The sequence below is a fragment of the Hyla sarda genome, chromosome 5, assembly GCF_029499605.1.
Source record: "Hyla sarda isolate aHylSar1 chromosome 5, aHylSar1.hap1, whole genome shotgun sequence".
In the NCBI taxonomy this organism is placed as follows: Eukaryota; Metazoa; Chordata; class Amphibia; order Anura; family Hylidae; genus Hyla; species Hyla sarda.
In genome coordinates, this window is record NC_079193.1 from 96,438,193 (window position 1) to 96,455,097 (window position 16,905).

The 16,905-nt window shown below is 39.8% G+C and overlaps 1 protein-coding gene across 2 annotated transcripts in view; it reads right to left on the reverse strand.

The window, feature by feature from the left end:
* Positions 1 to 16,905, reverse strand: part of ZNF385D (zinc finger protein 385D) — a 350,029-nt gene that overhangs the window by 86,519 nt on the left and 246,605 nt on the right. For both annotated transcript variants that reach the window (XM_056519969.1, XM_056519970.1), the window contains one exon: positions 1,786 to 1,948. In XM_056519969.1, the coding sequence (XP_056375944.1) occupies positions 1,786 to 1,948 (163 nt within the window). The remainder of the gene's footprint in view (positions 1 to 1,785; positions 1,949 to 16,905) is intronic.

A 16,905-nucleotide genomic window follows, 5' to 3' on the forward strand; every position in this document is an offset into this window, starting at 1 on the left:
AGTAGGCAGTTAATAAAATTAACTGTCTAATAAAACCAAAACACACCACGTAGAAGAATGTAAGGCTGGGTTCACGCCACATTTTTGCCATACTGTTTTCAATCAGTTTTTCTAAAGAAAACCATATGGCAAAAAAATGGATGGAACCGTGTGGGAAAAAGTAAACCATATGTGTTTTTAAACCGTATACTGTTTTTAAAAGTGCATATGGTTCCATCCATTTTTATGAAAAAAAAACATTTGTTTTTGAAAATGTTGTCAATTTGCAACCTCTTTTGGGGACGCAGGGCGTATGCATACGCCCTGCATCCCCGATCCTTAAGGACTCAGGGCGTACCTGTATGCCCTGGTCCTGTTTACGGGTTTAAACCGTTCTCACCAGCAGAGAATGGTTTAAACCCGGTGGGTCCCGGCTGCTTTGGGCAGCCAGTACCCATGGCTAATGCGGGCACGGCCGATCGGGCTGATATCCAGCATTAAATATCTAGACGCTGCGATCAAAGTTGACTGTGGCGTCTACAACGAAAGTAAAAGAAACCCGGCAGCTCAGTGGAGCTGATCGGGACTATTGCGACAAAATCGCAATGTCCCGATCAGCTTACCAGACCCGATCGCGATGTCCCGATCAGCTCTGCCTCTCCGTTGTCCGATTGGCAGCAGGCAGGAGCAGCAGAGCGCCTGTTACACTGATCAGTGCTTTGCAATGGCAGTGTATGCAATCAGAAGATTGCATATTGTAGCCCCCTATGGGGGCTAAAAGAAAAAAAAGTGTAAAATATTTTTCTATTAAACTTCATTAAAGGGGTACTCAGGCTCTAAGACATATTGGATAAGATGTCTGATTGCGGGGGTCCTGCCGCTCGGCACCCCCATGATCTTGCATGCAGCACCCCGTTATAATCAGTCCCCGGAGCACGTATCCGGGTCTGATTACTGGCAATCATGGGGGCCGGAGCATTGTGACATCACGGCCCCAAAAGTAACAAAATGGCATTTTTTTTTTTATTTCACCCCACAAAGAATTTTTTTTTTTGGTTTGGCCGCAGGTTATATTCTAAAATAAGTGATGTCATTGCAAAGTACAATTGGTGACGCAAAACACAAGCCCTTAAATGGGTCTGTACTTGCAAAATTGAAAGCGTTATGATTTTTAGAAAGGAAGGAGGAGAAAAGCGAAAATGCAAAAATGAAAATTTGCTATTTGCTGAGTCCTTAAGGTGAAAATAGTCCCTAAGGGGTTAATGGGAGGGGTGTTGTATGGGGACTTTAGGATGCAAATGCGCATGTGCTAAGTAAAAATCATATACGGATTCCCGCATGCCATATACCTGTGCGTTTCCCATTGACGTCCATGTTAAAAAAAACGTATGCGGTTGCAGTACGGTTTTTAAACCGGGGTCAAAACCGTGGTTTACAGGAGGGGGGCTAAACTGTAAATAACCCAAACTCAGGTATACTTTATGTAGTTTTAAGGATTTGAGTTTTTTCAGCAGTTTTTTTCAGCTAACTAAAAAAATACTAAATCCAAACAAAAGAAACTATTATGCTCAAAATATTTTCCCTTATTCTTTTCCTGTTTTAAAAAAAAGTTGCATAAGAGACCTGACACATCAGTGTTAATACATATTATTATGTGTCTCTAACAGTCATCTTAGAAATACATGAAAATGGTCAAACAAATCAATACAGTGAGAATGATGAAAGAAATGTGGATGAGTACAAGAGGCACAAAACCAGACATATAGTTAAACAGTCAACAAACAAGCAAAGAGATTATTGCTTAACCTGTTTTCTCAGAGCTGCCATTGATGGTATTAGTAGGGATGGAAGTGAAGACAGTCTTTGTGTTGTCCTTGATAGCAACAGACTTCTGCTTAATTTTCATGGCTTCCAGTGCTTTGAGCTTCTTGGCATGTTTAGTGCCTTTGTAGTGGGCCGCAGACTGGCTCTACAAAGGAGAACAAAATGAACCGTGCTATCAGGCTCATTTCTAAACTGGCAAATGCTGTATTATTACAAATACAGACAAGCTTTCAATAAAGGGTACCATGTCATATTTATGCAGTAGATCAGAAAATACATTGCGTTTGCATAGATATAAGTTTTGCTTCCTTGAAGTGGTGAGATCGCTTTTTACAGTTGATCACTAAATTTACCATCCACTAACTAGAATATACAACGTAAAACATAACTTTTAATTTGCCAGCTGTTAAAATACTCAAACCAAACAGTTAGGTCTCATACATAATATCACAGTAATTTGTAACCGATACAGCATGTAGCTACATGCTAATATAGTGAGACCACAAGCTATTGTTACGGCTGCAGTCCACAACTAATAGGATTAGATATCTTATGGACCTAACTGTTGATTTTAATAAACTATATACACATCGCCCCCCCCCCTCCCTCCCGACGTTTTGCCACCAACAAGTGGCTTTATCAAGGGCTATAGGGAAAATGGCGTGTATATGAGCCAACCTTGGATTTATATTCATTTCACCCTCCAAACCATCTCATTAATGAGAGAGTGGATAGACAGCAACATCAGCCAGGGAGGTTTTAACCCACCGATGATGTTAAATTAACCCATTATGCTCCTTCATTTGTTTCCACAAATGACAGGCTGCTGAGCCAATCATGGATCTATTTCTTACCGACTGTGTCTCCTAATGGCTGACAGGAATACTTACGTAGCTGCACAAACACATCTGAGCTATAAAATAGACACCGCTACGATTGCGGACACTCTCCGACTGTGCCTGCGTGCATGTTTTTGTTTACATATGGTACTATTGGTCCATTCTTCGGATGATGCGGTCGCCCATCATTGACTCTCCATTTCTCTGACGTTCCTAATCTCTATTGGTTCAATATCCCTAGATGCGCAGTAAACTCTGCGCCAACAGATTCATTTTGACCATAATTATCAATGTTGTTTAATATAGGGTCTCTCAATAGGGATATATATTTAATTAATGAAGAGTAGGGTCCACAACTAAAGTCCATCAAATTATATCATGTGAAATAGTATAATAAATAGTACAATAGATCGGAATTGGGGGCAGGCAGAAAAATGATGAGAGAATAAAAGATGGACATAATGGCTGGTATATACATCATAATTATCAGTGATATACATCAATTGTACAGTTGACTATTAGGAAGGCATCTCACATTTAATTCTCACTGATGACAGCAACAAAAAACATAAGGCTCAATTTGGGCAAAACAATACAAATATTATTACAAATTGGTACAAAACTGCAGGTTAAAAATTACTTAGCAAAAATGCTGAGAAGGTAAATCCATCATTTAGACCACTGGGATTTTTCGTTTGCAAGCAGTAAATCTACCACACTTTCTCTTTTAATAACTTTTTATTTAGATTCCCACTTCTGGGTCCTAACTTGCAATGAGTAATACCCCAAAATTGCAAATTGAGAGGATTCTCCACATGTACTTCTCTCATATGCATGGAAATAGGTGTATCTGAACAGGTATTAACCCCTTAAGGACTCAGGGTTTTTCAGTTTTTGCACTTTAGTTTTTTCCTCCTTACCTTTTAAAAATCATAACCCTTTCAATTTTCCACCTAATAATTCATATTATGGCTTATTTTTTGCGTCACCAATTCTACTTTGCAGTGACATTAGTCATTTTACCCAAAAATTCACGGCAAAACGAAAAAAAAATCGAAGAAGAAACGCCATTTTGTAATTTTTGGGGGCTTCCGTTTCTACGCAGTGCATATTTAGGTAAAAATGACTCCTTATCATTATTCTGTAGGTCCATACGGTTAAAATTATACTGTACTAATATAGGTTTGAGTTTGGCGTACTTCTGGAAAAAATCATAACTACATGCAGGAAAATGTATACGTTTAAAAATGTCATCTTCTGACCCCTATAACTTTTTAATTTTTCCACGTACAGGGCGGCATGAGGACTCATTTTTTGTGCCGTGATATGAAGTTTTTATTGGTACAATCTTTGTTTTGATCGGACTTTTTGATCACTTTTTATTCATTTTTAATGGTATAAAAAGTGACCAAAAATACGCTTTTTTGGACTTTGGAATGTTTTTGCACGTACGCCATTGGCCGTGTGGTTTAATTAATGATATATTTTTATAGTTAGGACATTTACGCACGCGGCGATACCACATATGTTTATTTTTATTTTTATTTACACTGTTTTATTTTTTTTATGGGAAAAGGGGGGTGATTCAAACTTTTATTAGGGAAGGGGTTAAATGACCTTTATTAACACTTTTTTTAAACTTTTTTTTGCAGTGTTATAGGTCCCATAGGGACCTATAAATATACGTCCTGCATCGTTAAGGGGTTAATGGTGCTGATATGTTTTTGTAATTAGAGATATATTTTTTGTAATTCCTTAATAGTTTTCCCAATATAGAGCTTGGGACAAGAGCATTTTGCTGCATAAATAACCCCTATAGTACGACACTTTATAAAGTCTTTTATTGTATGTGTCTGATTGTCCACAGGATTCATGAACTGTTTTGTACTGGACATGTAGCGGCAAAAACCACATCTTCCACAAGGATGGGAACCCTTAATCGACGACTGTAACCATCATGCTCGTGGTTGTTCCTGATAGGAACTCTTAACCAGTTGTTCCTCAATATTGCGTCATCTCTGGTAAGTTAAATAGATTTAAAGGGGTACTCCGGTGGAAAACTTTTTTTTTTTTTAAATAAACTGGTGCCGGAAAGCTAAACAAATTTGTAAATTACTTCTATTAAAAAATCTGAATCCTTCCAGTTCTTATTAGCTGCTGAATACTACAGAGGAAATTATTTTCTTTTTGAAACACAGAGCTCTCTGCTGAATCACGAGAACAGTGCTCTCTGCTGACATCTCTGTAAATTTGCAACATATGATGCTCTGGACAGTTCCTAAAATGAACAGAGATGTCAGCAGAGAGCACTGTGCTCGTGATGTCAGCAGAGAGCCCTGTGTTCCAAAAATAAAATAATTTTCTCTGTAGTATTCAGTAGCTAATAAGTACTGGAAGCATTAAGATTTTTAAATAGAAGTAATTTACGAATCTGTTTAACATTCTGGCACCAGTTGATTTAAAAAAAAAAAAAAAAGTTTCCACAGGAGTACCCCTTTAATTCAACATCAGCTGTTAATACTAGCCAGACTCTTCTAAGGATCCCAAATATTCTTTGGTTGTTTTGGTCATAGGTTCCAATACATCTAATTAATGTGTCCTCAGTGCTCTTGGGTTTTTCTTGTAATAAAGCTTCACGGGGAGTGAGCCTTGCCCTGGCATATGCCTTATATAATACTTTTTTAGGGTACAGAATGAATGAAACGACAATACAGAAGATCCCACTCCTCCTGGAATTTGTCAACATCTGAACAGTTTCTTCTGGCCCTAAGATATTGGCCAGTTGGTATTCCCTTTTTGAGGGGTTTTGGATGGTAACTCTGCCAGTCTTAAAAATTACAATATATTTGTGTATGTACCTGTCCTAGATCATCTAGGATAATAGTCAAATCCAAGAAATGCAAATGAGTATCGTGAATTTCAGAAGTGAAGTGAATACCTATATTATTTTAATTCAGTGTCTCTACAACAAATTGAAATTGTTGTGAAGTGCCTCCCTCCCCCCCCACCCAAAAAAAAAATCTAAATTTAGTGGGATCTTCTGTATCATCGTTTCATCTCACGTGGCTACCCTAAAAAAAGTATTACATAAGGCATATGCCAGGGCCAGGACGACTCCCCGTGAAGCTTTATTACAAGAAAAACCCAAGAGCGCTGAGGTCACAGTGATTAGATGTATTGGAACCTATGACCAAAACAATCAAAGAATACTTGGGATCTTTAAAAGATTCTGACCAGTATTGACAGCTGATGTTGATTTAAAAGTGGTTATTACATCTACACCATCTATAACTTACTGGAGAGGACGCAATATTAACCCCTTAAGGACCGGGGGGTTTTCCGTTTTTGCATTTTCGTTTTTTTGCTCCTTGTCTTTAAAAAATCATAACTCTTTCAATTTTGCACCTAAAAATCCATATGATTGCTTATTTTTTGCGCCACCAATTCTACTTTGTAATGAAACGGGAAAAAAAATCATTGTGTGACAAAATTGAAAAAAAAAACGCTGTTTTGTAAATTTTGGGAGCTTCCGTTTCTACGTAGTACATTTTTCGGTAAAAATGACACCTTATCTTTATTCTGTAGGTCCATACGATTAAAATGATACCCTACTTATATAGGTTTGATATTTTCGTACTTCTGGAAAAAATCATAACTACATGCAGGAAAATTAATACGTTTAAAATTGTCATCTTCTGACCCCTATAACTTTTTATTTTTCTGTGTATGGGGCGGTATGAGGGCTCATTTTTTGCACCGTGATCTGAAGTTTTAACGGTACCATTTTTGCATTGATAGGACTTATTGATCGTTATTGATCACTTTTAAATGATATAAAAAGTGACCAAAAATGCACTATTTTGGACTTTGGAATTTTCTTGCGCGTACGCCATTGACCGAGCGGTTTAATTAACGATATATTTTTATAATTCGGACATTTCCGCACGTGGTGATACCATATATGTTTATTTTTAATTTTATTTACACTGTGTTTTTGTTTTTTTATGGGAAAAGGGGGGTGATTCAAACTTTTAATAGGGGAGGGGTTAAATGATCTTTATTCACTTTTTTTTTCACTTTTTTTTGCAGTGTTAAAGCTCCCATAGGGACCTATAACACTGCACACACTGATCTTTTACATTGATCACTGGTTTCTCATAAGAATCCAGTGATCAATGATTCTGCCGCTTGACTGCTCATGCCTGGATCTCAGGCACTGAGCAGTCATTCGGCGATCGGACAGCGAGGAGGCAGGTAGGGGCCCTCCCGCTGTCCTGTAAGCTGTTTGGGATGCCGCGATTTCGCGATCCCGAACAGCCCACTGAGTTAACCGGCAGCTTTTACTTTCACTTTTAGCCGCGCGGCTCAGCTCTGAGCGTGCGGCTAAAGGGTTAATAGCACGCGGCGCCGCGATCGGCGCTGCGCGCTATTAGCGGCGGGTCCCGGCTTCACTATGACGCCGGGCCTGCCATGATATGATGCGGGGTTACCGTGTAACCCCGCGTTATATCAATGGAGCAGGACCAAGGACGTACCTGTACGTCCTTGGTCCTTAAGGGGTTAATGAACAACTGGTTAAAAGTTTCTATCAGGAACAACCACGAACATCATGGTTACAGTCAGCAATTAAGGGTTCCCATCCTTGTGGAAGATGTGGTTCTTGCCGCTACATGCCCCGTACAAAACAGTTCACGAATCCTGTGGAAAATCAGATATATACAATAAAAGACTTTATAAATTGTCATACTACAGGCTAAATAATGTACTACAGACTAAATGCGGCAAAATGCTCTTGTCCCAAGCTCTATATTGGGGAAACTATTCAGGAATTGCAAAGACGTATCTCTAAGCACATCAGCACCATTAATACTGATGCTGATACACCTATTTCCAGGCATATGAGAGAAGTACATGTGGAGAATCTTCTCAACTTTCAATTTTGGGGTATTACTCATTGCAAGTTGGAACCCAGATTTGGGCATCTAAATAAAAAGTTATTTAAAGAGGAAGCACAAACGAAAAATCCCAGTGTTCTAAATGAAGGATTTACCGTCTCAGCATTTTTGTAAAGAGTTTTGTAGCAATATGTAATAATATTTGTATTGTTTTGCCCAAATTGAGCCTTATGTTTTTTGTTGCTGTCATCACTGAGAATTAAAATGCGAGATGCCTTCCTAATAGTCAACTGTACAATTGATATACATTACTGATAATTATGATGTACATACCAGCCATTGGCCCTTATTTAGAGTGGAGTGGAGTTTTCTTTTGTGGGTTTTAATTCCCTACAATTTTTTCCCATGGTATTTACTAAGGTTTCCCTTCCACTTTCCACTTTCCCTACATTTACACATGCTCTGATCTGTAGGGTTTTCCTCAGCTAAAATCCACCACATTTACTGTGGAAACCTTAGTAAATATGTTGTGTTTTTGTGAAAATGTCGGGATCACGCCCCTTGTTCGGTGACCACGTCCCCTTTTCCCGACAACCATGCCCCTTTTTTGGGTTTTCTTTGCAAAATGGAGAGTTAGTCGGGGTTTTTTCAATTCTGGCGCAGAATCTGGAGCACAACCCGACAAAGCATCGTTTGGGTTTGCAATAGTAAATGAGGGCCATTATGTCCATTATGTATCTTTTATTATCTCTTCATTTTTCTGGCTGCCCCCAATTCTGATATTATACTATTTCACAAAATATAATTTGATGGACTCGAGTTGTGGACCCTACTCTTCATTGATTAAATGTGAGAAAAAATACTTGCCTGAGGCTATATATATCCCTATTAAGAGACCCTATATTAAACAACATCAATAATTGTGGTCAAAATGAGTCTATTTATTGGCGCAGAATTCACTGTGCATCTAGGGATATTGAACCAATAGAGAACAGGAACATCAGAGAAATGGAGAGCCAATGATGAGCGACCACGTCATCCGAAGAGTGAACCAATAGCAGCATATGTAAACATAGACATGCACCCAGGCACAGTCAGAGAGTGGCCGCCATCACAGTGGTGCCTATTTTATAGCGTAAATGTGTTTGCGCATCAATAGATAAACCCCTATATTTTGGGAATTGAGGGACACAGCAAGAATGTAAAAACACTGTTGGTATCAAGGAACATGAGGTTACAATGTGTTATGAAAATTTTAATGTTTTAGACTGACCTCTTTAAGTAACCATTTTATAATTATGGTAATGAAATAATTGGTATCCACTGATGAAAAAAGGGCAGTGATGCATAACAATTTTGTTTGTTGCAAATCTTTTATTGTATACCTCACACCCACAAGCATCCTAAAAGTAAAATATATTAGAACCATCACGGAAAAGGATCTAAAATAAATGTACAGGACGTAAATGTACGTCCTGGTGTGCTAAGTACCAGTGGATCAGGACGTACATTTATGTCCATTGTTGTTAATGGGTTAATGCTTTGTATTATATGTATTGTTTTTATTTTCTTGGTCTTCTATTGATCCTACATTCAATTTGTGATACTCCCTTTAACTTTTCACTTGTTACCTTCAGTGATCCCTGCTTGCACTTTACCTCTGAATGGAGGTGTGCTCTTTGCTAGAAAAGTTGATTATGTATTCTAATTATTATTATTATTATGATCATTACTATTTATGCATTTATATATATTATTTTTACATAGTATGGTTGAAAAAAGTCCATTACTGTATTTTTCGCTGTATAAGACACACTTTTTCTTCCCCAAAACTGGGGGGAAAAAGTTGGTGCGTCTTATACGGCGAATACACACCTATCACGGCGGTCCCTGCGGCCATCAACGGCCAGGACCTGCGGCTAATACAGGACATCACCGATCACGGTGATGCCCTGTATTAACCCTTCAGACGTGGCGATGAAAGCTGACCACCGCGTCTGAAGGGAAAGTTACATTAACCCGGCTGTTCGGGACCGCAGCGATGAAATCGAGGCGTCCCAAACAGCTTACAGGACACCGGGAGGGACCTTACCTGCCTCCTCGATGTCTGCTCCGTGCCGGGATCACGTAAGCCGTCCCGTCATCCAATAGGAGCGGCGTGCACAGCGACGTGATGACGGTGACGGAGAGCGTGGATCCCGGGGAAGAAGACGTCAGGAGCGTCGGGGACACCATGGGGACGCGGCGACAGCTTTGGAGCGACATCCATGGCAGTGGTGACGGGTCCAGAGCAGCGGGGACACCTGAGCATTGCCTCCTATCCAGTGGTCTTCAACCTGCGGACCTCCAGATGTTGCAAAACTACAACTCTCAGCATGCTGGGAGATGTAGTTTTGCAACATCTGGAGGTCCACAGGTTGAAGATCACTGTTGGGTTCAGAATCTTTTTTTTCTAGATTTGTACCTTTAAAATTCCGTGCGTCTTATATGCCAGTGCCTCCTATAGGGCGAAAAATACGGTGAGTTTTACCAAGCTGAACAAAGTTGGGGGAGAAGAAATGAATAAAAAGGAGGATTAAAGGAGATATGTGGCAGGAAAAAACATATCCTTTACCTGCAGGACCCCCTGCGATCTCCCGTACGGGGTCCCGGCTTGGCCCAGGCTCTGCTTCTTTAATGTTGTGTTGTACCTAGCATGGAGGCTGGTCAAAACACGCCCCTTTTATTCATTTCTCATAGGAGAGGCGGAGACCCATGAATGCTGTGTCTCCCCTTCTCTCATCTCATAGAGATGAATAGAGGGGATACGTTTTTTTTCTGCCACATATCTTTTTTAACTTTATTTTGCTCGAAGAATTAGACTGTCTTTTTTTTTTTAAGCCCACATGATATATGTTATCCATTTATATTATTAGTACAACAAATATATTTACATTTTTAGATATTTATGGGGTGTTATACAATTAAGCTTAAAATTGATTTTGATGTCCACTGAAAGGTGATGTATAGATACCAGTAAGTACCAAGCAATGGATACCAAGCAGTTCAGAACATTGGACAGGTGTCAGGGAAACAGCAAGAACAAATATATTGAGGCTGTATGTTCAGAATGCATTTTACCAAAGACATGTTGCTAAAAGTGTGCTACAACATGCAGTACAATAAAAGTATAGTATGATAAAGCAATCTATAACCAATTACCAGTTGCATGTTAAATATAGCAGGTACCCTTATTGAAAAAACACTGGATGGTTAATAAAATACATTTGAGAATAACATAAATGGGAAGCATGCACAGTTCACAAATAAAAGCAACACAAACTGATAAAAATAAAGCAGGTTTTGTTATTGCAAATGTCAAAGATCTCTACTAGAACTGTTTTACATAACAGAAGACAAGTGACTAAATGCCCTCATGAGCAGCAAATTTTATGCATGAATAATATTGCTTATGTCAAAGCCTGCTTAGCACGTACAGAAAAGAACTGCAGGGCCATCAGCAACATTATTATCATCTGGTCTTATGGGTAGAAATTAGAGATAGTAGAATTCATTCACTATCAATCAATTTGCATTAAATCTAAGCAATTCACATTTGGAGAATAAATGTGGAGCGGAGCTTTTAAAGGAATATTCTCATTCAGCAAATAAAAGTTATTTACTGCATAATGAAAAGTTATTATTATTATATATATTTTTTTAAACAGTATTCTAGATCTATACTTATAGCTACTGAATAAAATCCTGCTCTGGTTATGTACTGAACATACAAGTGTGTTATGTATGGTGTATTTGGTATATTTATCAGAGCTCTGTCTTACAGTGAGTCATGTACTTGCGTAAGCAACAAATGACTAAAGACTGATTTTCATCCTCTGGAAGCAAAAAGTGAAGACTTCCACTTAGTGAGCGGAGAAATCTTGAAGACTGGAAGGAAATGATAAAGTATATAAAAGAGCATTACAATATTTTTCATTAAATATGCCTTAGTTTCTGAAACCGGCTAACCTTTGTATTAATTTCCAGTAGAATATATTGATTTATTATTGTATCAACACAAAAATGACCTTAGTTAGACCTAAGATCAGATTTTTTTGCTATTATTTTCTTATTAAAGCCTCTATCTATTAATAAACATTTGATTTATGTAAAAGATAGATGGTTTCAGTTACTGTTTCATGCCTCCTCCTGATTCAGAAACTGTCCTCCAGCCTTTATCTGTCAACCAAATGATTTTTAAAGTGAGTCTGACTTGTTCACCAGCAATACACCCAATAAACAGTTTTAAAGTGCAGGTTAACCTGATAAAAAGAGGTATAACTCACCAAGATCCGTGTTCTGGTTCGGAGATCCAGGCTGCATCTAGGCACCACTGCTAATCCCTCTGTGCAAATGAAGGTGGGAACCTGTATGCAAAGCTTCCCTGCCTCCGTCCCCTTCTGCTCTCATATGTTCATCAACCTCATAAATATTCCTAGATAGTGTTGAGCGGCATAGGCCATATTCGAATTCGCGAATATTCGCGAATATATGGACGAATATTCGTCATATATTCGCGAATATTCGCATATTCGTAATATTCTCGCTTTATTTTCGCGTATACAAAAATTTGCATATGCGAAAATTTGCACACCAGTCTCACACAGTAGTATTAGAGCCTTCTTTACACCACACAAGCTGGAAGCAGAGAGGGGTGATCACTGTGATGTGTACTGTGAAAAACAAAAACAAAAAAAAAACGAATATTCGTAATTACGAATATATAGCGCTATATTCACGAATATTCGCGAATTCGCGAATTTGCGATATTCGCGAATAAAATTTGCATTGCAAATATTCGCGAGCAACACTATTCCTAGACCCTTCACTCATATGAGCACAAGCTGGCCGGGCATATGGGAGCAGAAAGTGACAGAGGCAGGGAAGCTCTGTGTACTGGATCCTGCCTCCATTGCACAGGGGATAATGGCAATGGTGCCTGTATACAGCCTTGATCTCCAGAACTGAACCACAGATCTGGGTGGGTTATGCCTCTTTTTAATCAGGTTCAACTGCACTATAACCCTATATATTGGGTTAAATGCAAGTGAACAAGGTGTCAGATTTGTTGTAAGTTTTGTAGAAGATAGGAATGGAGGGCAGCAAAATAGAAAAACTGTTATGTAGATGGAGCTAAGGGTACACTCCTTGTAAAGCTGATGTTAGCTGAATAAATGATTTATGCACAGCTTAACTAGAAAGACAATGGTATGGTGGAATAAAAAGTTCTTCACTGAAATACTGGGAAGTTAGACACTGCATTCCTAGAAAAGAAGATATTTTAGCCTCAAAAATTTTAATTAAGTGGAGAGAGCCTGGCAAATCATTCTCTTTAACAATTGTGGCTAATAATCTAAAACCAGCGCGGAGAAGAGCTTTTTTTTTTATAAAACTGTGAATTGCATACATATTTTCCAGACCTTTAGTTCCTCTGTAGTGTAGGGTATGGAAACACAAGCTTTATAAGGGATGTAACCAGGAAGAATACAAAAGTACAGCAAGTAGTGGGATGAAAAAGCACACCAAAAATATCTTGGCCATCATTATGGCAGGTGCCCAGAAGGCAGACTCTTCTTCATCATGTATTGATTGCTGCATTGACCCCTCCTTTCAAGCTATAATTAACAGTTCTAGCTGCCTCCTAATTGGACACTAGAGTTGTCCAATCAGGAGGGGGTGGGACTTGATATAAGAAGCTCTATATGACTGAAGCCCACTGATTGTGTTGCTCTCTCCTCTGTGCACCACTTTTCTTCTGTTCTCTCTTTCTCTCTGTGCTCTCTACCCTCTTCCTGGACCTTCCTATAACTATTGTTTTCATTTAATATTTACAGGTATTTGGGTACCCTGCCTACTTTCAGTACTGACCCGAGCAATGTGCAATGTTACCCGCTAAGAACACTCTCTTTGTTCAACTCTACATCTGCCTATGTTACCTCTGATTCTCATTTGTCTCCTAGTAGACTGATAAGATGTTCTCTCTTTTTAGCAGACTCCTTTTCCTCCCTGCTTTTGTATACTATGCTCTTGGAAGACGGGTTCTTTTTCTTTGTGTCTGTGATTTTATGTCCCCATCCCTGCTTCTCTTCTGCACCCTTTGTTTTTGCCTGTTTCTTCAATAAAGCTTTAGAATATAAAAAAAGAAGCTCTATACATCTAAGCAGAAAAGCCCAACTTCTGAACACCTACCATGGTAGCCAGGACAGTAAACAACTTTTTCTCAGTGATGCAACTCGCACCACTGAGTAGATATTGTTACACCCCATTCTTTGACCCCTGTGTAGGGTATACACATATATTCTTTTTAAACAGAGATGGTCAAAGGAAGGAATTAAAAGACTCCACTCCTAAATGTTAATGACATATATCAATGCTTTTGGGATTTTTAAAGGGAGGGATGAATAGTATGGCACCCATTACTCATAAATAAGGCATTAACCTCTTTTCTTTTTTTTTTTTTTTTTTTTGGGGGGGGGGGGGGGTGTTGGGGGATTGTGATGGAATATGGACATATAAATTACTTCTGAAAAGCGAATCAGTGAAGTACATTTCCATAAACACTATTTTTAGATACTTTATCTGAGGTATTATAAAAAAAACATAATCTTTTTTGCTGTAAAAACTGTTTGTGTTATCCTCATTTATGAGATGTAAATGATAGCTAGCGAATTAGAACAAAACAGGAACTCACTTGCATAGTAAGCAAGCTCATCATCAATCATGTACTACATATACCTTACACTCAGTGAATCTGTATTCATTATTTCCAAACTGTAATCAAAATGTAATCTATCAGTCTTTTGCACAAATTAATGTAAATTGTTTTGAGCATCAGCAGCAAGTTGATTACTCTTTTCGGCTGTGATGCAAAGTGATAGTTACATTATGTTATGTCCTATTGTCTAAGTGATTGGTGAATTAAGTGACATTTATGCTCACTAATAATTCCTCACTCATTCCAATACAATTTGCATAACCTTTTATCAAAATTTAAAATAGCACATGAACAAGCAACATTTTTGTCTGCAAACTCGTATTGGTGTTTTATAATTTAAGTTATAAAAAAATAAAAGAAACAAAAGCTCAGGTCATAAAAGTGTGAAAAAGAAAAGTGACTTTTGGAAAAGAATACTGACCACTACTTAAAGGGGTATTCCGCCTCTAGACATCTTATAAGATATCTGATCGTGGGGGTCCCGCCACTGGGATCCCCGCAATCTCTGTGCAGCACCTGGCGTTCTAAACAAATATTGGGTTCCGGCTGCAGTGGTCGTGATGTCACGTTCCACCTCCTCATGATGTCACACCATGCCCCCTCAATGTATGTCTATTGGAGGGGTGCGAAGGGAGGGGGATAAGATATCTAGCGGCGGAGAACCCCTTTAAGATTAATAGACTATATTCATACATGGTGTTGCTATACTACCTTATCTAGGCATCCAATTGTACTAATAAAGCTCTCATCTGTCATTAAATACTCTGTCACTAAGAAAATGGGGCTCTGTTAATGTAAAAAAAATGTTAAAAATGTTTTCATAAATGTGAATAAGTCCCTCCTTAAAAAAAAAAGAAAAGGAAAATAATCCCTTCTTCATTTTACAAATAAAAAATGTATGGGGTGATGGTAGGGCAGATCAACATACTGTAAAGAGGCATGTGATCTGCCTTCCCCTACGGAGTCTATACATATGAGTACATTGTGTTTTTAGAAAGGTCCTCTTTAAATCAATACAATAAGATTACTGAACTAAGATTATGCATTTATTTTGGTGTCTAATATCACATTTTGTTTACATTGTACACTAAAGAAACACCATGTAGAGTATATGATTCTACCAAAAATATTAACATTTTTATTGTTTAAAATACAAAAACAACACTATTAAAATATTACAGGCAGGATTTCCCACTAATTGTGAGGCAGTATTGCACAGACACGATTGGGTGATATGCATACAATACCTCATACACAACATGGAGATCACAAAAAACTACATTCAGTTTAACAGTACTGTCATATATAGCTGGGAGATATAGCTATTGTTGTGGCTCAATGCTTGCAGTGTACCTCAGCTAGTTTATATCCCTGACATTCTAAGTCCAGCATAAACAGAATGTGGTCCCATGTATAATATTACCACACATATAGGGCATCATGTATATAATAGTTTCTGTCAGGATCCGGACTGGTATGCGGGGAGGACACGGGTGGTGGATCCTCTGTGTCAGTGAGGTGATGGCGTGGGCCTTACCAGGGGAACGGAATCTAAGGGGTTACTGGTTTTCACTAGAGCCCGCCGCAAAGCGGCATGGACTTGCAGCGGCAGGTAACCCCCAGGTCGTTCCACCCGATAGCGACTCAACCTCACTGACAGCTGAGACAGGCGCGGTACACAAGGGCAAGGCAAGAGTAAGGTAGGACGTAGCAGAAGGTCTGAGCAGGCAGCAACGGTTCGTAGTCAGGGGCAACGGCAAGGGTCTGGATACACAGGCAATGGAACACACAGAACGCTTTCTCAGGGCACAAGGCAACAAGATCCGGCAGGAACAGGAAGGGGAAGTGGGTTTTTATGGTGTGGGGAGTGCTTGGAACTAATTGGACCAGGCACCAATTAGTGGTTGTTACGCCGAGCGCTCCGGGTCCCCGCTCCTCCCCGGAGCGCTCGCAACACCCTCGCTACGGCAGCGCCCCGGTCAGATCCTCTGACCGGGTGCGCTGCGATACCGCCTCCAGCCGGGATGCGATTCGCGATGCGGGTGGCGCCCGCTCGCGATGCGCACCCCGGCTTCCGTACCTGACTCGCTCTCCCTCGGTCCTGTCCCGGCGCGCGCGGCCCCGCTCCCTAGGGCGCGCGCGCGCCGGGTCTCTGCGATTTAAAGGGCCACTGCATCACTGATTGGCGCAGTGGTTCCTATTAGTGTTTTCACCTGTGCACTCCCTATGTATACCTCACTTCCCCTGCACTCCCTCGCCGGATCTTGTTGCCCTTGTGCCTAGTGAAAGCGTTCCCTTGTGTGTTCCTAGCCTGTGTTCCAGACCTCCTGCCGTTGCCCCTGACTACGATCCTTGCTGCCTGCCCCGACCTTCTGCTACGTCCGACCTTGCTTTTGTCTACTCCCTTGTACCGCGCCTATCTTCAGCAGTCAGAGAGGTTGAGCCGTTGCTAGTGGATACGACCTGGTTACTACCGCCGCAGCAAGACCATCCCGCTTTGCGGCGGGCTCTGGTGAACACCAGTAGTAGCTTAGAACCGGTCCACTAGCACGGTCCACGCCAATCCCTCTCTGGCACAGAGGATCCACCTCCTGCCAGCCGGCATCGTGACAGT